Source organism: Danio aesculapii, chromosome 16 (genome assembly GCF_903798145.1).
Source record: "Danio aesculapii chromosome 16, fDanAes4.1, whole genome shotgun sequence".
Taxonomy (NCBI): Eukaryota; Metazoa; Chordata; class Actinopteri; order Cypriniformes; family Danionidae; genus Danio; species Danio aesculapii.
Window position 1 is genome coordinate 46,395,703 of NC_079450.1, and position 24,851 is coordinate 46,420,553.

The 24,851-nt window shown below is 40.1% G+C and overlaps 1 protein-coding gene across 4 annotated transcripts in view; it reads right to left on the reverse strand.

Annotated features, from left to right (window-relative positions):
- fhod3b (formin homology 2 domain containing 3b) overlaps positions 1-24,851 on the reverse strand; it is a 305,076-nt gene that overhangs the window by 112,490 nt on the left and 167,735 nt on the right. For all 4 annotated transcript variants that reach the window (XM_056476236.1, XM_056476235.1, XM_056476234.1 and 1 more), the window contains exons 4-5: positions 17,440-17,507; positions 3,077-3,182 (exon numbers count right to left, since the gene is read on the reverse strand). In XM_056476236.1, the coding sequence (XP_056332211.1) occupies positions 3,077-3,182; positions 17,440-17,507 (174 nt within the window). The remainder of the gene's footprint in view (positions 1-3,076; positions 3,183-17,439; positions 17,508-24,851) is intronic.

Sequence of the window (24,851 nt, forward strand, 5' to 3'; positions counted from 1 at the left end):
AGGGAAGTCGATACCCTCCAGCTTAAATATACAAGTATACCACACAAACACGCTTCAGATGGAACCACTCGTGTGCACATATTCAAACAGAGCAAGCACTTCACATGGTGATCCAATAGTGCACAACACAGTCAAATTTGAAAAAAGCTAACTTAAGTTCACAACACATTGGAAATATGCCACAACACAACAGAATCAAGTAACAACACAACAGAATCAAACAAAAACCACCTGCTGACAGAGAGTGAACTCGAATCTCATTCAGCTTATCTTATTCAAAATTTACCCCTAAGAAATGGGACACCACTACAGCACCTGCACGTCATCATATGTCATTGCGATCTCACTCCATAAAAGATTAGACAAATTGCGACTGCTGTAGTTATTTCAGTTGTGTTTTTGGTATTTATGGTATTTAGGAAATCACGGAAGGCAATGATATCATGTTATCATAACGATATAATGTGGCAATAGGATCATAACTGTACTGTGCATTTACACCGTAGCCATATTTATCTATGTAAACACACAAAATCAACATTAACATTATAGCACTGTAAAAAGGTCATTCACAGCCACTAGACTTTTCTCACAGGGTATTCAACTGTCATCAAGTGTCAGAATGTTGTGGGACTACACTGTAAAACCCAAAAAGTTAAGGTAACTCAAACTATTTAAGGAAACCGCTTGCATCAAACCTTGTAAGTTCAAAACTAATACTAATGAATAAATGTTTTGGCTTTATTTTGTTTCTTATGTTTGCTTTTTTAATTTAGTTGTGTTTTGGCTTGATTCCATTGTGTTGTGGCATGATTCTATTGTGTTGTGAACTTGTGTTTGCTTTTTAAGTTCCATTATGTTTTTGCTAACACTTTATTTTGATGGTCCATTTGAGTATTAGTAGACTGTCTGCTTAATATCTGTTGATATGCTCCTTCAATAGACATTTAACTGACTATAAGAAACTTTGCAAGTTCATGTCAACTTACACTAACTATAACTGTAACCTGACAGTCTACCTATAATCTAATGAGAATTAGTTGGCATGTAGATGCAATGCAACTTAAATTCAACGGACCATCAAAATAAAGTCAGACCATGTTTTTTCTTCATCCATATTCTTTCTCCATGTGTGGTGAACTGCATGTTTGCTTTTAAAATATGCTTATGTTAACCACTACTGGGCCACTGTAACATCCTGCACTGACCCCAATAATCGCCATTCACAAACGCATTGCTCATAGTTGGCCTGGCTAATTTATTCTCCCCATGCATGTGAGGTGAAAGGTCAGACATGTTAACAGGCCGCTAAGAGCTTCCTCCGTCTGGGGACGAGGCTGCAGGCCGGAGAGGTGGTCAGCTGAATTTCACAGCAGGGCTCACATGCTTAAACGTCCAGTAAAAAGGCTTGGCAGGATGTTGCAGATCGTAAACCCGAATTTCAACAACCCCCCTGTTACCCCTCTCTCTGCGGAAAAGAAGACATTCTGATGCTTTATTGGCAATTCATAATGCTGGGTGGAAAAGGTTTGGTGCCCAGCTTTAAAATTTATTGTGTTGTAGAAAATTGAGTCCTTGTGATGTGGTTTGATATATAGGTGTTTCCTATTGTGCTATAGTGGTAGTGGTTTGTAGTGACAGTGATGTCGTGTATGCGGCATAATGTGAACAAAATGAAAAGTTAGTTTACTACAGGACATACACTTTAGTGAACACTAGGGTGTGTGGTGTTGACATTTCTTGATTTTTTTGTATTTATTATTTTTGATGAAGATAATATTCTGCATATTACATTTCTTAAAATGATCTGTTTAAAAAGCTGATCCATGTTGGGAGCAAATCTCTGAAGAAACTTTTTAAATTACTATTACTAATGTTGAAAATACAACCCAGGTTCATTATGGTTACGTACCCCTGTATACATTTATGGAGAGCGTGAAATGCATCCCAGGAGGTACAATTTTTTGCAGGCCACTGTGCATGCTTTTTGATATCTTTTTGAGACCAGAGGGCGCTGTTGACTGACCGACCCATCCCCGCACCCACCCCCTTCCCTAAACCCAACAATAGTGTTTTCAAAAACAATGATTGACCCACCCACGCCTTCACTAACCCCAACTGACAGTGTTTTTAAAACCAATCCATAAAATGAAAAGTTTTTCAGATCTTACCACATTCTCAACCTGTTATTTACTTGTTTATTTAATTTTTTTTGCATTTTGTTTTTGTTTTATCAACTTTCTGGAACCATTCTTCACGAGACTTGAACCCCATTGTTGCATTGTTGTCAACTCCTCTCTGCGTCTCAAGTCCAAAGTATTGTAAAAGTATTCATAAAAAATCTTTTGCATAATAGTGTAAATTACAAATGACATTTTATTTATTACTATGTGTATTGAGATGTTTTATAATGTAACCTTCTGAATCATTTGTAGGAAATATTATGACAACAATAACATTACAATCTAAATTGGGTATTTAATATCTCTGGAAGTTTATACAGTTGCTAATTTTCTTTTCTGTTTAGTCTCTTTATTAATCAGGGTTTGCCACAGTGGAATGAACCGCCAACTTATCCAGCATGTTTTACGCAGCGGATGCCCTTCCAGCTGCAACCCAACACTGGGAAACACCCATACACACTCATTCACACACATACACTACGGCCAATTTAGCTTATTCAATTCACCTATAGCGCATGTTTTTGGACTGTGGGGGAAACCAGAGCACCCGGAGGAAACCATGTGGACACGTGGACAACATGCAAACTCCACACAGAAATGCCAACTGACCCAGCTGGGGCTTGAACCAGAGAACTTCTTGCTGTGAGGCGATAGTGCTACCCACTGTGCCACCGTGATGCCCTTATACAGTTGACTATATTCTATTTATAGTTACACAGGATCTTGAAGGAGAATACAAGCATTTTACTTTTAGGTCAGTTGGTGGCTAGTTCATACATATTTGTATGACCTCATTCATTTGAAAATGTATATTTTGAAACAATTGAGCATAAAGATTGACCTATTTGCAAAACCTTAAATAAGGGTTTACTGTGTTGTAATGTCTACTGTACCTCTGAGAATGTAGTTTTGGTAGTTTTGATCAGCTTCAGCTCCCACTTTAATAAGACACGTGAGTCCCTCCGCCATCACAAACTCATGAACCAGATCCTTATCATCCTGCAGAAGAAACACAAGCAGACGCTTAATCCAAACAGCTGGGATATTGCACATGTATATATGACAAACTGAGAACAAATATTGTACACAAACAAAGCACATGATGTCAATCAAGAAAGGAAAAAGAAAAAGTTGCTGAAGCAAAACAACTGAAATCGTACACTCTCTAATAAATACTGGATTGTATTAACCCAGCAATAACCCAGCAATTAACCCAGTCAAATATGGACTAACCCAACAGTTGAGCAGAGTTAAATAAAATTTTATTTTAAACCCAACATTAGGTTTGTCCATGTTTAATCCAAAGTTGGCTTAAAAGCTTATGAAAACCTTGACTAAATATTTTGAGATTTTTGCATATTTATTTATGTGTGTTGAACATCAATTAAGGAAACAAAAAAACAGAAATGTGCGCACATCAAAAAAATCTCGAAGGCAGGTGCTCGATCAAAAACTAAACACAGTAGCAAAAGATCAAAAGTAAATCGGCACACTGCCACTTTAGCTCTCAAAAGTCTTTAATAAACACGTACACATACAGGTAATTGTTTTAAAACAAGCCCTTAATTTGCGACAAATGTTAGTGAGAGCAGATCAAGGTTCTGAACGGTCTGATAATCCTTTTTCAGTCCCTGAAGGTAACTATAGATATGGTCAATGCGCACAGTGTAAATTTACAACCAAATGTCCGTTTTTTTAGTCATCCCCATTCAGGTAAGCAATAAAAGATTAAAGGTGTGATTTCATGCAATACAAAAATGTGATTTATATGATTAAATGTCCTTCTGGTTAGCTTATATTGGTAAAACAAGGCGGTGTTTAAAAACATGAATTGCTGAACACAGAAGTAATATACAATTAAATGATCAACGAAATCCTATCTTTGTTCATTTTAATGCATTGAAACATAACCTTTCGACATTGCGATATATTGGCATTGAACAAGTGAAGGTTCCAAGAAGAGGTGGGGATATTGACAGACTTTTATTACAGAGGCAAGCGTTTTACATTTACACATTGAATACTTTATCTCCGAGAGGTTTAAATTTGGATTTTGATTTAAAATCCTTTTTGTAAGTGTATTTCTATCCTACACTGTTGTATACTAAATATATGTGTAAAAAAAAATTCCCCTTGGTTCACTGCCTTGTGGTTGATTGATGTGATTATTTTTTGCAAGTGTATTGCGCTTAATTTATATATTAAATACTCTGTTTCCAAGGAAGTTAAAATTTGGATTTGTATTTTAAATCTTTTTTGTTATGGTATGTATCTCATGTCATATGTGTATTGTTGGGCTTGTTTACTGGCTTGTTGGCTGATTGTGGTGATTGATTGCAGGTGTTGCGTAGAGCCGTTTCACTATTTCTTGAGTATTCCCATTTGTATTGTTTTACCTGATGAAGACCATGTAGGTCGAAACGTTGTGATTGATATTAAAGGCTTTTGAGAGCTAAAGTGGCAGTGTGCCGATTTACTTTTGATCTTGAACATCAATTAAGGCCCAATCCCAATTCTATTTTTCCCCTTCCCTTTCCCCTTGGCCCTTCAAACAAAGTGTGAAGGGGAAGGGCTTCAAAATTTACTCCTAAGAAATGGGACACCACTACAGCACCTTCACACGTCATCATATGTCATCATGATCTCTTGCTTCATATGAGATCAGACGATGGCGACTGCTGTAGTTATTCCAGTTGTGTTATTTTTGGTATTTATCTTCAGGAAATCACTGAAGGCAACGATATCATGTTGTCATAACGATATAATGTGGCAGTAAGATCATAACTGTACTGTGCATTTACACCCTGGCCATATTCATCTATGTAAACACACGAAAACATTAACATTATAGCAGACAATGTAAAAAGTTCATGCCCAGCCACTAGAGGGTTTTCGAGTGTCAGAATGTTGTGGGACTACTATACAAGAGTTATTATTAGGGATTAAAGATTTTATTTTAGCGTATTTTTTTAAAGCATGACGGTAAAACACAAACGCGGTTACGAACGTATTAAAACATGTTTGTTTGCTGTAAAAATTCATAATAATGACAAAAAATACTAGTTTGTGCATCTCCTGACTTCTGGGTGCAGCTATACCCCTTGGTTTTAAGTGTGGTCTTGAAAAATCTTTCTTTCGAGTGCTATCTAGCCCTTTGCCTTAGCCCTACGCCCCAAGATAAAGAGAACTGGGACAACCCTACCTCTTTATGTTAACATGTAAAACGAGGGGCAGGGGTAAGGGGTAGAATTGGGATTGGGCCTAAGACATTGTTAGCATCTGTTAGCATTAATTGTGGGAAACAACTTCCTAATTTTGTTTTTTTTTCACAATACTTTCATCTTAAATTAATCTATATTGAGTGGCATCTGTGACAGCACACCTATGCCAAAAAGAACTGAGCACAGCGGTGATGTTTACACACATGGAGAACTGACCCACAGCGAAATAAAAGATCGATACGATGAAATGGAGGCCATGTGCCCATTGTAAACCCACGTGTGTATGCTTTACATCACCTGTGTGCATGATTCACACTCAAACAATCTTATGTCTCAATGTAAACAAGTGTACATTCTCTTTGGTCGCACAAATATTTATTTATTTTTTGTCAGCCTTGGGCCGGGACTTCAGTTTTAATTGTTATCTTTAAAATCATTGGTTACCTCGCCTATTCCAGAAGTTACCATAGATTGGACTTTACCCTTCACATGAAATTCCTTTAGGGCAGGCATATCTGTCAGTGTCTCATTTCTGCTCTGGATTTGACCATTTGTCAATCTAGCGACGCCTGACTTTTAACGATTCAATCAGTTCCCAAAGACCATAATCATGCACTGTCCTACAATTAATCTAACTTTAGAACCATTTCAAGTTGGCGTCGGTCACAAAAGTGAAAGTAAGGACAATCTTAACTTATATTTCATGAAGACTTGCAAGTCCCTAGTCAAAACCCAACGTGAAAATTTCATGACCTTTTAATACAACCAAGCAATTTTTAGAGTTTAAAGAAATAATAATAATTTTAAAAAGACAGTCCATCATGGGACCAAAAAGGTTTTGATTAGCTATAACAGCTTCATAGTGACCAATGAGAATTTCAGAGAGGTACAGTTGTGCTCGATTTCAAACTGACATGGCCCAAAACCAAAGCTTAAACATTCCTATCTGTCCAACGCTCTGTCAGCATTTTCTCTGCGCTCCCTAAAGGTTTCCACTCCCACACTAACACATGCTGTATTGTTCTGCAAGCTCTCTGTCCACCAGGTGCTTGGAGATTCTTAAAATAACTATAAAAAACAACTCTACTTGATTTTAAATGGAAGGTCAGATAGAAAAATCATTATTTCAAATCTTTTAATCTATTCAGTTTTATTACTATTTTTAAACTCAATTTAAATATACAGTATAATTTATTAGGGTGTACCGATATATTTTATAATAATATATTCCAAAACTGAAATGAAACTAAACAATTTACTGTGGATGTCAACTATTTGTATTGTTTATAGTTCACCTAAAATAAGTTTCCTTTATGCTTACAGCAGTTTCCAGTAGTTGATTATGTCAATCAGTATGTTGAGCAGCATTTTTTATTTTTAAATACACGTGCACCTAGAGACTGAACAAAACATATGATGTACATTTTTTTGTATTTTTTGTAATTTTTTTGAGATTTATACATAATCTGAAAGCTGAATAATTTGATGTATCTGTCCATTGATGTACGGTTTGTAAGGACAGCCACAATCTGGCTGACATAAAACTACACGAAAATCCAAAATCTGAGGGATCAAAAAAAAAAATCTTCAGAATATTCAGAAAATTGTGTTTTAGTTTGTCCAGTTTAGGTTCTTAAAAATGCATATTGATGAAAATTTTCATATATTTGCAGTAGGAAATTCACTACACTACCTGGCAAAAGTCTTGTCATCAATCCCAGTTGTAAGAGCAACAAATAATAACTTGATTTCTAGTTTGAAACGTGGCAGAAGGTAGATTTTTCCAATGAATCATCTGTTGAACTACATCCCAATCATCACAAATTCTGCAGAAGACCTATTGGAACCCGCATGGACCCTTGGACATTTGGTGAAAGAAAAATCATAGTTTGGGCTTACATTCAGTTTGGGGGTGTGAGAGATCTGCAGAGTGGAGTGGAACATCAGCAGCCTGAGGTATCAAGACATTTGTGCTGCCCATTACATTACAAACCACAGGAGAGGATAAATTCATTAGCAGGATAGCGCTCCTTCTCATACTTCAGCCTCCACATCAAAGTTCCTAAGAGCAAAGAAGGTCAAGGTGCTCCTGGATTGGCCAGCCAAGTTACCAGAATGAACATTATTGAGCATGTTTGCGATAAGATGATGGAGGAGGCATTAAAGATGAATCCAAAGAATCTTGATGCACTCTGGGAGTCCTGCAAGAATGCTTTCTTTGCCATTCCAGATGACGTTATTAATAAGTTATTTGAGTCATTGCAGAGGTGTATGGATGCAATCCTCCAAGCTCATGGGAGTCATACACAATATTCATTCTTTTTCCACTGCACCATGACTTTATATTCTATACTGTTCATTATTTATGTTCAGTGACAAGACTTTTGTCTAGGCAAAGTCAGTCCTTACTTTCCTAATTAAATAATTAAGAATCAAGGCATGATCATATATTATTTTGGTAAAATAAGCATAATCTAGAGGCCTTTGCCTTTCATATATGCCACTTCTGATGCCAAATGATCAACTAGAAGTCAAGTTATTATGTGTTGTTCCTAAAACCTGGACAGGCGACAAGACTTTTGTCAGCTAGTGTATATCTTAATGGATTTTAATGTCTTAATGCATAATTGTATGTAAAAATAATGCATAAAAGAATTTTTTTTTTTGCCAAAACAAATAGCCAAAAACATACATGTGCAACATAAAACTGGCTCTGTGGTCCAGTGGCATATGGTAATGATGTATGAAAAAGATGCATAATATACTTTAGTGCATATTAAATATGATAAATCATACAATTATTGCATAGATTAAATACACTCTTACTCACTCACTCATTCACTCAATATCCTTCAGCTTAGTCTCTGATTTATCAGGAGTCGCCACCATGGAATGAACCACCAATTACTCTGGCATATGTTTTTATACAGATGTGGCTAATGAGAATGCGCAAGTGAATTAAAGTGATCTCGTACGTTACTGCAGTAAATTGCGGCACAGCACAACATGATCTAACACAAGAAATGCATGGCCAGCAGGGGGCAGTTATGTAATATAGTGAACATGCTGAACTGATATACTGTAGCAGCCAGAGCATGTGAGCGGTGTGACGCTCCGCTAAGCATTCTGCTCCATGGTCATGCTCTTGCTCACCGGTAAACGAAAACCGCTCAGATTCTGCGCCCAAAGTTTCTCTCATAGGCTTACTCTAATTTTTTTTGTAACTAAAAAAATCCTAAATAACTGTATGGTTGTTAGGGAAGCAGACGGACAAGTTAGGTGAGTATATAATGAAGGATGTTTATTACAGCAGAGGAGCATACGAGGATAACAGAGGGGATGTGATTGTAGTATTGTTGAGATGGTATTCCTTCTTCGGATCAGGATGGATGACAGACACTGAGGGAGACCGAATGCACACACCAGAGGGCTTGTGGGGAAGACAGACTGAAGACACTCAATACGGACAGGACACCGGGAACACTGGACAGACTGGAACAAAACAGAGATCAGGTAAGTTCAGGATATGAGATCAATGTGCTAGTGACTACCAGGAGGTACTCTCTAGGAGTCCGCTTCGTTGGAACGGGACCGGACACTGACTGAAGTGAGGTGTGTGCTTATATAGTGAATGGAAGTGATTGGGTGCAGCTGTGCGTGGTTAAAACTCAGGTGACGGTGATCGTTGCGTGATGCTGGTGGAAGAGCCTGGCCAATCCGTGACATTACCCCCCTCCCCAGGGCCCGCTCCTGAGGGCCTAGACCGCCGACGCCGTGGTGGTCTACCTCGTCCACGAGGTGCTGGGAACTCGGGGTGATTGGAGTGGAACTCCTCCATGAGTGCGGGATCTAATATATCGGATCTGTGGACCCAAGACCTCTCTTCTGGACCATATCCTTCCCAGTCTACGAGGTATTCCAGCTGACCACCACGACGTCGGGACCGTAGAATGTCCGTGACCTTGTATATGGACCCTTCTTCTGAAATCAGTGGGAGAGGGGGTTCCTCTTCATGGCCAGGCTCTGTGGAAGGAATCAGAGGGTCGTGAAAGGGTTTGAGGAGTGACACGTGGAATGTGGGGTGAATTCTGTATTGTGGTGGTAGCTGTAACTTATAGGTGACTGGGTTGACCTGTTCCAGGATGGTGAAGGGACCAACAAATCTGGGACTAAGTTTCGGGAGGGCAGTCGCAAGCGGATGTCTCTGGTGGAGAGCCAAACTTTCTGCCCCGGAGCATAGGCAGGTCCAGGAATCCTCTTCTTGTCTGACACCTCCTTGGCTCGGCGAACTGCCCTCTGGAGATGGTGATGAGCATCGTCCCAGACCCTCTCGCTCTCCCGGAACCAGTAATCCACTGCGGGGACGTCAGAAGGTTCGCCATCCCAGGGAAAGAGTGGAGGTTGGAAGCCCAGAATACACTGGAATGGCGTAAGTCCGGTGGTAGGTTGCCGCAGGGAATTCTGGGCGTATTCCGCCCAGCCCAGGAACTGGCTCCAGGAGTTCTGATGACCGTGACAGAAGGTCCTGAGGAACCGCCCCACTTCTTGAATTTTCCTCTCAGTCTGGCCGTTGGTCTGTGGGTGATAGCCAGACGAGAGGCTGACGGTCACACCTAGGAGTTTAAAAAAGGCTTTCCATAGTCTGGATATGAATTGGGGTCCTCGGTCCGAGACTATGTCTTCAGGTAGCCCAAAACATCGAAAGACATGGTTAAATAGGTTTCAGCAGTTTCTAGGGCTGTGGGTAGACCCTTCAGAGGAATCAGACGACAGAATTTGGAAAATCGATCTACAATGACTAATATGCAAGTATTACCTTCAGACGATGGGAGGTCTGTCATGAAGTCAACTCCTAGGTGTGACCAGGGGCGGTTTGGGATGGGCAAGGGATGGAGTTTTCCTGCAGGTAGATGACGAGGACTCTTTGACATGGCACATTCTCTACAGCCTTGGATGTATCTCCTCACATCCCTCGCCATGTTCGGCCACCAGAAGCGTTGGGATAGCAGCGAGAGGGTGTTGTTGGCCCCGGGATGCCCTGTGCCCAGAGAGGTATGACTGGAGTGAATGAGATCTACCCGTTGATTTTCAGGGATGAATCGTCGATTGGGGGGACAGCCCGGCGGAGTTCTGGACTCTGGGGTGGCGACAACTGTTGGAGCAGACCAGGTGATGGGACAGACAGTGATCTGATCTGGGAGAATGTTGGCCGGGGTCTCACTTGTTTCCTGTTGGTCATGGATTCTGGAGAGTGCATCCGCCCGGATGTTTTTGGATCCTGGTCGATATGATATGGAGAACTGAAATCTGGAGAAGAATAAGGACCACCGGGCTTGACGAGGACAGAGTCTTTTCGCTTCTTTAAGGTATTGTAAGTTTTTATGGTCGGTAATCACCTGGAATGGGTGTTTAGCTCCCTCCAACCAGTGTCGCCACTCCTCCAGGGCGAGCTTGATGGCTAGAAGTTCACGGTTCCCGATGTCATAGTTCTTTTCCGCCGGGCTGAGCTTACGGGAGAAGTAGGCGCATGGATGGAGTAGTGAGGGATTCCCATGGAGCTGGGACAAGATGGCTCCTACTCCGGTGGTCGATGCATCCACCTCGACCACGAAAGGTAAGTCAGGATTGGGGTGAGTCAGGAGTGGAGCCTGCGTGAAGGACTTCTTGAGTCTTTGGAAGGCTGCGGCCGCTTCGGGTGACCAGGATAGTGTTTTGGGTTGATTCTTTAGGAGGTTGGTAAGTGGAGCGGTGATAAGACTGTAGTTGTTGATGAAACGGCGATAGAAATTGGCAAACCCTAGGAATCGTTGGAGTTCTTGATGGTTTTTGGTTCAGGGCCAGGAGATGACGGAAGTGACCTTCCCCTCGTCCATGCGAACCCCTTTTCGGTCAATGATGTATCCGAGGAACTGGACAGATGGTAAGTGAAATGAGCACTTCTCAGCCTTGAGGTACAGTTTATGGTTCCGTAGGGTTTGTAGGACCTCCGCAACGTGGTGGCGATGTTCGGCCTCACTCCGGGAGTAAATCAGGATATCATCAATATAGACAATGACGGAGATATGGAGGAACTCCCGGAGGACTTCGTGTATGAAGTTCTGGAATACGGAGGGGGCGTTGACCAGACCATAGGGCATGACCAGATATTCGTAGTGTCCAGTAGGGGTCACAAACGCCGTCTTCCATTCGTCCCCCTCGCGTATTCGTACCAGATTGTAGGCGCTGTGGAGGTCCAACTTAGTGAATATCCTGGCGGATCGGAGTTGTTCCAGGGCCGCAGGGACGAGAGGAAGTGGGTATCGGAATTTGATGGTTCCTTGGTTCAGGACTCGATAATCAATACATGGCCGCAGCCCTCCGTCCTTCTTGGCCACGAAGAAGAAACTTGAGGCCGCGGGTGACGTGGACTGGCGAATATACCCCTGACTCAGAGCCTCCTGAATGTACTCCTCCATGGCCTTAGTTTCTGGAAGGGACAACGGGTAGATCCTACCTCTGGGCATAGGAGCATCAGGAAGCAGGTCAATGGCGCAGTCCCATGGCCGATGTGGAGGTAGCTGGGAAGCTCTCTTGGGGCAAAATACGTCCTCGTATGAGGAGTAGATCTTCGGGATCTGAATGGATTGTTTCTCAACTGGACTTTCGACGGACGTGACGTAGACATTTATGGGTCTCTGGATCTGCAAGGGTAGGTCAGGAAAACAGCTGGAGACGCATTCTTTACCCCATCTTTTGATTTCTCCAGTGCCCCAAGAGAGGATGGGATCATGCTTCACCAGCCACGGGCGCCCTAGGATGATGTCCATTGATGCTCCCTCCAGAACCAGAAATTGAATTTCTTCTTTATGAAGTAACCCTACTCTGAGGGTTACGGGTTCACATTTACGATGGATACGTGCCTGGGAATGGATATCGGTGGTTATAGGTTGAATCTGGTAGACGTGCGTCGAGGCTTCGGTGTGGAGCTGGAGGCGGCGACAGAGGGCGTGCGAGATGAAATTTCCGGCTGACCCGGAGTCGATGAGGGCCGTGACTGAAATAGAGACAGAATGGGCAGTTAACTGAACATTGGTGGTGAGAGGGTGCATTTTCTCAACTGGAGAACTGAATACACTCACCAATGAACGTACTGGACGAATGGGACAGTCCAGCCTGACATGTCCTTCGGCACCACAGTACATACACAGACCCCGGGTCAGCCTCCTCTGTCGCTCAGTAATCGTAAGTCTACCAGATTCGATGATCATAGGTTCTGATTCTGGAGGGACGACTGGCTCTGGCGGACGAAGGAGTGCTTGTGAGATGGATGGGAGATCATGCTGGTAGACCTTCAGACGATCTGAACATCGAAGAGACTGTTGGATGAATTTTTCCAACCCCATGGTATCGTCGAGAGCTGCCAGCTGTAACCTCAGGTTGGGCTCCAAGCCGAGCCGGTAGGTGGTTAGGAGAGATCGCTCATTCCATCCACTAGCAGCAGCCAGAGTACGAAATCGGAGCGCATAGTCCTGGGTGGACATGGCTCCCTGCTTAAGATGATATAATTGCTCTCCGGCTGCTACTTCTCCATCTGCACGCCCAAAGACATCCTTGAAATATGTGGTAAAGCTTTGAATGGAATTGGTTACCGGCCCAGCTTGCTGCCAGATGGTCTCAGCCCACCGGAGAGCCGACCCAGAGAGAAGGGAGATGATGAATGCAATTTTGGACCGATCTGTGGGGTATAATTCTGGTTGCATTGTGAATATCAGGGAACATTGTAATAGAAAGCCATTGCACTCCTCCGCCCCGCCAGAGTAGGGCGCTGGTCGAGCCATGGGACTGGATGAGTGGGTGGACGGTGAAGAAGTGCTCGGTGCTGGTGGTGCTTCGGGAAGTGGAGTAGCTGGCATTAACACTCTCTTCAGGGAGTCCACCAACTCCTGAATGGGATCGGGAGTGCTCATGCTGTAAACTGTATGGTCCGGTCTTCTGTTAGGGAAGCAGACGGACAAGTTAGGTGAGTATATAATGAAGGATGTTTATTACAGCAGAGGAGCATACGAGGATAACAGAGGGGATGTGATTGTAGTATTGTTGAGATGGTATTCCTTCTTCGGATCAGGATGGATGACAGACACTGAGGGAGACCGAATGCACACACCAGAGGGCTTGTGGGGAAGACAGACTGAAGACACTCAATACGGACAGGACACCGGGAACACTGGACAGACTGGAACAAAACAGAGATCAGGTAAGTTCAGGATATGAGATCAATGTGCTAGTGACTACCAGGAGGTACTCTCTAGGAGTCCGCTTCGTTGGAACGGGACCGGACACTGACTGAAGTGAGGTGTGTGCTTATATAGTGAATGGAAGTGATTGGGTGCAGCTGTGCGTGGTTAAAACTCAGGTGACGGTGATCGTTGCGTGATGCTGGTGGAAGAGCCTGGCCAATCCGTGACAATGGTGAACTCCCTTCCAGCCACAACAGATTAAATATATTTTATATTATTGTTCATTTAATATTTAAAATGTATCATTATTTCCCAACAATTATTTATTATATTTATTTATAAATTGTATTATTATTTATCATTTATTTCATTCATTCATTCATTCATTCATTCATTTTCCTTTCAGCTTAGTCTCTTTTCGCAGGACCCATGCTAATCTCTGTATCGATCCAATTTCAGTATATGTGCCGCAGTAGCGAGCACACGATTGATTGATTTATTTACCATTATTATTTATTAAATAATGCGTGTGTACGTGTGTGTGTGTGTGTGTGTGTGTGTGTGTGTGTGTGTATGCATGTCTAAAATATTAAGCAGGGATAGAGTTAGAGTTTTTATAAAGCCTGTTGTACTAACACTTCATAATAAAGTATAAGACTTAAAACTAAATTAAAATACATATTTTCGCTTTTTCGGTTTACTCAAAATCTTCTATTTCTCTGGCTACAAAAGATATTACTGGGTGTTTGCAATATTTCATACACCTTTTTAATTACACCTAGTTCATTACCTTCCTTTAAATCTAAGCAGCAAAGATATATCAATGCATTTACGCCTGGTGTTGTTTTATAGAGCTGTCCTGAACTCGTCCCTGCAGAGTCTCCCTCACTGAGCACAGTTCTAAATCCTTTTTCACTTCCTACCCATGGAAACCCTCTGTGTTTGGGCTCAAGTAAATTTGGGTTGCTAAGTGCCGATCAACTGCTTCCCTGCAGTAAAGAGGCCATTAAACACACTGCATAAGAGGTGTGAGGAGCGGGACGTGTCTCCGCTTGATTCATGGCACTCACAGCTGGGCACACTCCACTAATTCTCAGATTACAGCTTGCATCCTTCCTCCATCTCTGTGTGGAAGCGAACGTCCAATATTTCGGGAGCTTTGGGATTTGTGCGGACACACCCTATTGGCTGATCTGAAAATGATTAGGGGTGTTGGACTTGTGGAATTTATACTGGCACAGACGGTTCATAATGACACAGTATGCCCGCGTCTGGAGAAACACACTTTACTGCACATCCACTTAAGCGAACGACAGCATGAAGAATGCAATTCTTGCCGCAGTTCTTCCTGAGTCGGGCGATCAATCAGACGGCTGCTCATGCATAATGTTCTCAAGTGATTCATAACATCTTAGATTAAAATGCAGGGAGATTAGGAGGATTATGAGATCGCTTTCAATAACTGGAACTGCAGAACTGGAATTCTGTCCAAGTACTGGCTGTGTGTGTACGTGTGCGTGTGTGTGTGTGTGTGCAATGCTACTCTTTATATTTTTTTGCAGTTTTAATTTATTTGTTTATTTTAGCTTTTCCAGAAGCAAGCAGTCTTTTATGACTATACTGCTGATATTAATATAAATGACTTAATGTATCATAACAGTGATTGTACAGTAGCTGTCACAATTGTAAATATATAGAGAGACAGTGTGACTGTATATCATTCAAAATCATTCAAAAACTTTACACCCCCCAGGATAATACATTTAAATTCAAGTGAAATATTTAAGCTAAATTGTGTATATATATATATATATATATATATATATATATATATATATATATATATATATATATATATATATATATATATATATATATATAGTTATCATAAGTTATTCTGTTAGATTAGCTCAAGATTTGACTTTGTACTGACTAATCTAATGTATATGCACAAATATACAGTACACTCACCGGCCACTATATTAGGTACACCTTACTAGTTCCGGGTCCTTTTGCCTTCAGAACTGCCTTAATCCTTTATTGCAAAGATTCAACAAGGTACTGGAAATATTCCTCAGAGATTTTGGTCCATATTGACATGATAGCATCATGCGGTTGCTGCAGATTTGTCAGCTGCTCATCCATGATGCCAATATCTCGTTCCACCACATCCCAAAGGTGCTTTATTAAATTAGAATCTGGTGACTGTGGAGGCCGTTTGAGTACAGTGAACTCATTGTCATGTTCAAGAAACCAGTCAGATTATTCGCGTTTTGGCACGTTTTCCTGCTGGAGGTAACCATCAGAAGATGGATACACTCCGGTCATAAAGCGATGGACGTGGTCCGCAACAATACTCAGGTAGGCTGTGGTGTTGACACGATGCTCAATTAGTACTAATGGGCCCAAAGTGTGCCAAGAAAAGATCCCCCACACCATTAAACCACCACCAACAGCCTGAACCGTTGATACAAGGTAGGATGGATCCATGCTTTCATGTTGTTGAAGCCAAATTCCGAACCTACCATCCGAATGTCGCAGCAGAAATCGAGACTCATTAGACCAGGCAACGTTTTTCCAATCTTCTATTTTCTAATTTTGGTGAGCTTGTGCCAATTGTATCCTCAGTTTCCTGTTCTTAGCGGCAGGAGTGACACCCAGTATGGTGTTCTGCTGCTATAGCCTATCCGCCTCAAGGTTCGACATGCTGTGTGTTCAGAGATGCTCTTCCGCATACCTTGGTTGTATCAAGTGGTTATTTGAGTTATTGTTGCTTTTCTATCAGCTCGAATCAGTCTGGCCATTCTCCTCTGACCTCTGGAATCAACAAGGCATTTGAGCCCACAGAACTGCCTCTCACTGGATATTTTCTTTTTTGGACCCTTCTCTCTAAACCCTAGTGAAGGTTGTGTGTGAAAATCCCATAAGATCAGCAGTTTCTGAAATAATCAGACCAGCTCGTCTGGCACCAGCAACCATGTCACATTCTAAGTCAATTAACTCACCTTTCTTCCCCATTCTGATGCTCGGTTTGAACTGCAGCAGATCGTCTTGACCATGTCTACATGCCTAAATGCATAAAGTTGCTGCTATGTGATTGGCTGATTAGAAATGTGCGTTAATGAGCAGTTGGACGGGTGTACCTAATAAAGTGGCCGGTGAAGTCTATATTGTATAGAACCTTATAACAAAAATTCATTTAAAAGAGAGATTTGTGAGGGCTGTACTCATATATGCTAAGCACTGTAAATGTTCCTTAGCTACCTCTTGTTAGCATGTTGTGTTTGTAACTGGGGTAGAAATCTTTGTGTATATGTGCTTTCACAAAGCTATAAGCTTGTATTTGTTTCTGCTCCAAAGTCTTTGCATTTATTTTGTGTTTATGCTTTGCTTCTGACAGATTTAAATTCTGTTGACAGGTGTGATTCAGGTGCTTTTGTCATTAAAAATGCTAAAACTTTAGTGGAAAGTCATTTAAACCCACGCAGACACACATGCATGCACACACACACACACACACACACACACACACACACACACACACACACACACACACACACACACACACACACACACACACACACGCACACAGTGCAGTGGTCAGACATGGTTTCTCCAGAGGAAAAACAGTAGCTTCCAGCACAGCTTTAAAATCAATCAATGATGGAGTCTCCAGCTTGGGTATCTGGCAAATTTTTCATGCAGCCAGAAATTCCAGCGTAGCTGTATACAGCTAAAACATGCATTAAAACACACTCACACACATGTGCTGTGGACCAAAAAGACATTAGCAGGTGCTCAGCTTTTCAGGCAGCTTACCTGGAAGATTTGCTTGAGAGAGAACAGTGCTCTTCGTAGCTCACGACCCGTCGAGTTGTAGAGCTTTTCTGCAGAAGAAGCAGAGGAAAGAAATCATCAGTTTGATGTGTTTCACTTTCGGACAAACATTTTGCAGGTTTGAATGAAATCTGTTTGTTTAATTTTTATATATTTAAGGTCCACATTTTCCATAGTTCATGCACTTTGGCTTCAAGTGTTGCCCAGGTTACAAAATAAAAAAAATAAAAAAAATTCTTCATGTGTAGTTGTGTCCAAACTCTGTCCCTGAAGGAAACTTAATACAAGTTCAATACAAGCTCAATACAAATGTCTGGAAATGTCAGTATGCATCGAAAGACCCATGTTGCATCCCAATTCGCATATATCCATCTTAACCCTTGTGTGCCCTTGGGGATGTTTTCATTCACTCTGGGGTGATTTTGACTCTTAATTTGGCCACAGCACATATTTTGTGGAAATGCTTTGAAAATTAAATAAACAAATAAATAAATAAACAAACAATACACTCTGGGCAAATGTACTACCCTTTCGCTATGTTGGTGGCTGTTTTTGCCCCATTGACTTCTATTACAGTTTTTGATTGCAAAGCCATGACACCAAATTATTATGTATTCTTGATTATTGATAGTTTTCCATGTTGGGAAGAGGAAAAATATTTTTACTGTTGATCTTCCGTTGCAGTGCAAAAAACCTTTAGTGTTTAGCTTTTATATGGAGTATACTGTAGCTAATGTGTGTGTCTTTGTCAGAGTGGGACAGAGACCCTTAAGCACTTGTCTTGATACATCTAAGAAAATCTAAATTAGTAGCTCAGCTCTCAGAACATTTTAAACGGTGTACACTGACAGCATGTTTTTAGGTTTTAAGTCAGGTTAGCATAGTATAAGTTGGATTCATAAGGTTAATTTGATTAGCTTAGTGTATTTATGCACACACACTATAATCTGCTGTTTTACTTCACAGAACTCCATATAAAAGCCTATCTTTTGCACAGGCCTATCTAAATGGTTTATGATGATCAACAGTACAAATAACAACTTCTACTCCTTCCCAAAAGGGTAAACCACCAACAATCAAGAACACATGATTATATGGTGTCAGTGCTTTGCAATAAGAAAAATGTGGTTATAATGGAAGTCAATAGGGCAAAAACAGCCACCAACCTAACAAAAGGGTAATCAATTTGAACAGTAAACAAGGGTTAAATAGTATTTAAAAAAATGAAGAAGAAAAAGCTAATTAGTTTGATTAAATTAGTATTCCAAATTTACAATGATGTATTATTACAATTACTGTATTATTTCAGGTAGAATATCCGAGTGCTGATCTGTGCTTGTTCTGACAGCTAATTTTGCCTAAAAAACATTGTGTGTTTTATGCAAATTCAATTACAGATATGCACATGTGCAAAAATTGTTAAATTATAAGAAATGCGCATGTGCAAGACTAACCATTAAAGCCTGATTTACACGTTTGCATCAAGTGATCATGTACCCCTTCTTCCCTGATGCTGTTGTGTGCATTTACGTATGTTTCTGTGTTCTGTCTGTGTTTCTCTGCAGTAATACTTCAAAATGCTAGTGTGCAATAGGATTTCTGGGTTTCACTTTTTGCCTGTGTTTAAGTTTATGTTGAAAAATGTGTGTGATGCTACTGTAGAAGTACTGTATCTCAAATTCACATTAATTCAAGGACGGAAGAGGTGGCAACTGGCAAACTTTCAACAATTTTAATAATAATAAATAAAAAAAAAACACTCCAAGCTGGACTCCTTTATCCCAGAAACAGTTCAGCACTGCCAGGTTATTGCAGTAAGCAAAATTGGACAACCCTGTGTGATAGTGTTTTTTTGTTTAGGGAGCAGTTCATTTGTCTGCCAGGGAGTGTCAGGGTTGAGCAGGTGACGTCTGTGTGCAGCAGCTAAACCAGGCTGCAGCCTCTGACTCAGCATCTATATCAAGTAATGAGCATGCATCTCTCTCTCTCTCTCTCTCTCTCTCTCTCTCTCTATCTATCTATCTATCTCTTTCTCTCTCTCTCTCTCTCTCTCTCTCTCTCTCCTTGGTTATCTCTTTATCGATGGCTCTGAGGCGCCGCATTTGGAAACCACAGGTCAGATCGCACAGCATGCTGTGCTCTTTCTCTATTTCCCCTTTCTCAATGCATCCCCATAGAGACTCTCATTAACATTCCGACCTCAGTATTGGCAGCCTGAGAGCCCAATTTAATCTTGCCTACTGCTGAGTGTATGTTTGTGAATGTCAGATTGTGTGTGTGCGTGTGTGTTTTTGCATGCGTACATTATTACAATTTATCAAACTATTGTGAATAAATAAATTAAATAGATAAATTACCTGGTACTGTATAATAATAAATTGGTACGGTCGATTCATTTAATTGATAAAATACACCAGCCATGAAATTAGTTATCTTTAGTAAACTGAGTTATGAAATAATAACAATAATAATAATAATAATAATAATAATAATAATAATAATAATAATAATAATAATAATAACAATAATAATAAACAGCAACAACAACAACAACAATAATAATAATAATAATAACAATAATAATAATAAACAGCAGCAACAACAACAATAATAATAATAATAACAATAATAATAATAATAAACAGCAACAACAACAATAATAATAATAATAATAATAATAATAATAATAATAATAATAATAATAATAATAATAAACAGCAACAACAACAACAATAATAATAATAATAATAATAATAATAATAATAATAATAATAATAATAATAATAATCATCATCATCATCATCATAATCATAATCATAATAATAGTAATTCATTCATTCATTCATTTTCTTTTTGGCTTAGTCCCTTAATTAATCCGGGGTCTCCACAGCGGAATGAACCGCCAACATATCCAGCACATGTTTTACGCAGCGGATGCCCTTCAAGCTGCAACCCATCTCTGGTAAACATCCATACAAACTTATACACTACGGACAATTTAGCCTTCCCAATTCACCTATCCCACATGTCTTTGGACTGTGGGGGAATCAGGAGCACCCGGAGGAACCCTACGCGAACGCATGGAGAACATGCGAACTCCACACAGAAACGCCAACTGACCAGTTTAATTGTCCATAGTGTTTGAGTGTGAATGCGTGTGTATGGATGTTTTCCAGAGATGGTTTGCAGCTGGAAGGGCATCCTCTGTGTAAAATGTGTGCTGAATAAGTTGTCGGTTCATTCCGCTGTGGAGACCCTGGATTAGTAAAGGGACTAAGCCGAAAAGAAAATGAATCAATATTAAATTGTGTTTATTTATAATTAAAATTCTATTTATGTATTTTTTGTTTTCAAATGTAGATTTGTCAAACATCAACATCAAAGTCAACAACAACAACATCAAGTAGTAGTAGTAGAATTAGTAGTAGTTTTGTCATTATTATTCCCGTTCATACTCTTATTTATTTAGGTATTGAATATACCCAAGAGTTCATTATGTGACCAATATAAACTATTGGTATATTAAAGTTTTAAGACATTAGTGTTAGTATCTTCACTCTTATAGTGGTCAAGTTAGCATTTTTATCCCATTTTATACTGGAGCTCCAGTAAATGTATTAGCCAGCTGACACCTTTTCTTACATGCAGCTCCTAGTGAGCAAATTCTGTTCCCAGTTTGTAGGAAGTAAAATGTAATTCTACAAATCCCCAACCCCTAAGACAGGAAGAAATGAATCTGCTAATAGTTTTCATTGCTAATAATTACAGAAATGCAATACTCCATACAGGAGCACCATATCCACCTTAAGCATTTTAACTGAAGCCTCGTGTTTGTGCGCCAGTGCAGATAGGATTTTCTTTTTCTTCCGGTTGGGCTTTATAATTGGCCGGCACATATTTCCAGGGCTTGTTTGCATATGCAGTAACGACTGGGTTTTGCGTTGGTTTTGACAGGACCACACCACTGTGATTTACCCCAGGCATATGTTTCTGTTGTGGGGCTCAACAAATCATGCTGAGCAACGGAGAAGAACCGCATGAAGCAAAGCTCAACAGACATCTTACTTTTCAAGCAATGTGTCAGAACTTTAATCTGGCTTTGCTCAAATGTAAATCAAAGGCAACTCTAGAAAGAAAGACCCTCTGGGACACCTGCACACCTCTGATTAGAAACAACTAAACAATTACCTATAGTAAGATAAACAAGCCTTTTTAAAACAACCTGTCAAAACATTCCAGAAAAAAAGACAGTACAAACAAACGTAAGAATGAAAATCATTTTGGGAATGTACAAATTATTATAAAAGGACCATGTTCAAATTCCACACCAGAACAGCTTTACATGATCAACTCTTTTTGAACAAATGAAAAACTATTTGTTTTAGAGAGTCACATGCAAGTTCTGACTTTCTGAATATTTCTAAATGTGTGTAGTTAAGTATAATTACACAAATATACACTCACCGGCCACTTTATTAGGTACACCTTACATACCAAGTTTGACCCTCTTGCCTTCACACCTGCCATTTAATCATTCATGGCATAGATTAAACAAGGTACTAGAAATATTTCTCAGAGATGTTGGTCCATATTGACATGATAGCATAGCACAGTTGCTGCAGATTTGTCAGCTGCACAACCATTATACAAAACTACCACATCCCAAAGGCGCTCTGTTGGAATGAAATCTGATGACTGTGGAGGCCATTTGAGTACAGTGAACTCATTGTCATTTTCAAGAAACCAGTCTGAGATGATTCGCGCTTTATGACATGGTGCCTACTGGAAGTAGCCATCAGAAGATGGGTACACTGTGGTCATAAAGGGATAGACATGGTCAGCAACAATACTCAGGTAGGCTGTGGTGTTGAAACGATGCTGACCCTTCCATACAAATGTCGCAGGAGGAATCTAGACAAATCAGATCAGGCAACGTTTTTTCAATCTTCTATTGTCCAATTTTGATGAGCCTGTGTGAATTGTAGCCGCAGTTTCCTGTTCTTAGCTGACGTGAGTGGCACCCGGTGTGGTTTTCTGCTGCTGTAGCCTATCTGCCACAAGGTTAGACGTGTTGTGCATTCAGAGATGCTCTTCTGCATACCTCAGTTGTAAAGAGAGTTTGAGTTATTGTTGCCTTCCTATCAGCTCGAACCAGTCTGGCCGTTCTCCTCTGACCTCTGGCATCAACAAGGCATTTGCCGCTCACTGGATATTTTCCCTTTTTTAGACCATTATCTGTAAACCCTAGAAATGGTTGTGCATGAACATCCCAGCAGATCAGCAGTTTCTGAAACACTCAGACCAGCTCATCTGGCACTAACAACCATGCCACGTTTAAAGTAATTTAAATCACCTTTTTTCTCCATTCTGATGCTTGGTTTGAACTGCAGCAGATCATCTTGGCCATGTCTACATGCCTAAATGCATTGAGTTGCTGCCATGTGATTGGCTGCTTAGAAATTTGCCTTAACGAGCAGTTGGACAGGTGTACCTAATAAAGTGGCCGGTGAGTGAATATTGTTTGTTTTTAAATGTTTTTCTTTGTTGGCAACAAAATTTCAAAACACACATTTTAATTTGAAGAGATGAAGTTCACTTGAATGAAGCTCACAGAGTGCTGTGCTGATTACATATTTACATAATTGCAATGCAGTCTATGCAATTTGTTAATAGCTTGAAACTGTCACATGCTCATGCGTTTTTTAAATTATTAGGAACCATTTTGGTGACTGTTGCTTTAAATTCGAATAAGATTGTGCCCCCAGCTCTGCGTTCAAAAGAGGGCGGAGCTACAAATGCCTACGTGTCAGCATAATAGCAAATGAAAAACAGGTCTAATGTCCTATGCTAATGAGAGAGAGATCGTCACTAATGGATGGGGCTCTCCCCCTCTGATGACATGTACAAAGGGAGAATGTCAATCAAAGTGCTTCTGCAGACTTTTTATGAAGCATCAATATAAAAAAGAAAACTAATACATTTTTACCATTGGAAGCTGGTTACATTCACAGACTGTTGCCACACAACTATGTCTTTTTGCATAAAATCCCCTTTAATGTGTCCCGATTCTCAAATTATGCAATGAACATGTTTGAATACCATACTTGTAATTTATGTACGTATAGTTTTTTGTACTTGTAGTTCTGTGTTGATCTTACTTGTCAAAGTCTGACACAGTTGAATCAATGATATATGGCATACAATTATGTGGTGTTTTAATCAAAATCGATTCAAACCAATTATGTGTGAACCGCAGTTTGTTTATGCATAGATGTTGCAACCAAGAAAGACTTGAGAAATGATCTTTAGACCTCAAAAGCATCTGCTGGTAATTTGTTGTCTTCCTCACATTTAACACTGTGTCTTGTAAATTTTCTTTCAGAATCAACACAAATAACTATAAAAGCACATTTTGTTCAAGCCAACTTGGACTCAAAAGTTCCTCTGTCTCCTGCTGTCAAGAACCTCAGTAAAAACGTTCATCCATCCATTCATAGTTCCCTCTTTTTCTCTATGCAGCATTCCTCTGTTCCTACTGGAATAGAGAAGACCAGACAGAGACGACTGCAACCTTTACTCAGGGGCTTCCATGCAATATTAAGCCCTCAATTCCTTTCTTTTCTCATGAATCTTTTTCTCACTCGGTCAGACGTTCTACCTTCAGTGAAACTCAATTAAACTAGATTAAATAAACTAGATTAAAGCATCGTTTATTTATTTATTGATTTACACAAGTAGAAATATCCCTCTTTTCAACTCACTAAAATAAGTGCCTCATAGAAGTCATTCACAAAGAAATCCGACAACACTGTTAGCAACATATGTCTTTGATACTATATTGGCCTCAATGAAGAATAGAAGTAAAAATTGCTTAATGAGACATTTGTTTAGGAAATACAGTATATTTCTGACACTGTTTGCCTCATTAATTGAGAAATCAGGCTACACTATAACAGTCACAACAATGTTATGATTTTCTACGAGTTTTTAAGACTACTTTAATAATACTTTAATTAATTAATTAATTAATTAATTAATTCAATAATTATTTAATTAATTCATTCATTCATTCATTCATTCTCCTTAGTCCCTTATTTATCAGGGGTTTCCACAGCAGAATGAACCACCAACTGTTCCAGCATATGCTTTTCACAGTCGTAGCCCTTTCAGCCACAAGCCAGTACTGGGAAACACCCATACACTCTCACATTCACACACGCTCATACACTACCTGACAAAAGTCTTGTCATCTATCCCAGTTGTAAGAGCAACAAATAATAACTTCACTTCTAGTTGATCATATAGAAACATGGCAGAAAGTAGATTTTTCTGATCAGTCATCACAAATACTGCAGAAGACCTATTGGTACCTGCATGGACCCAAGATTCTCACA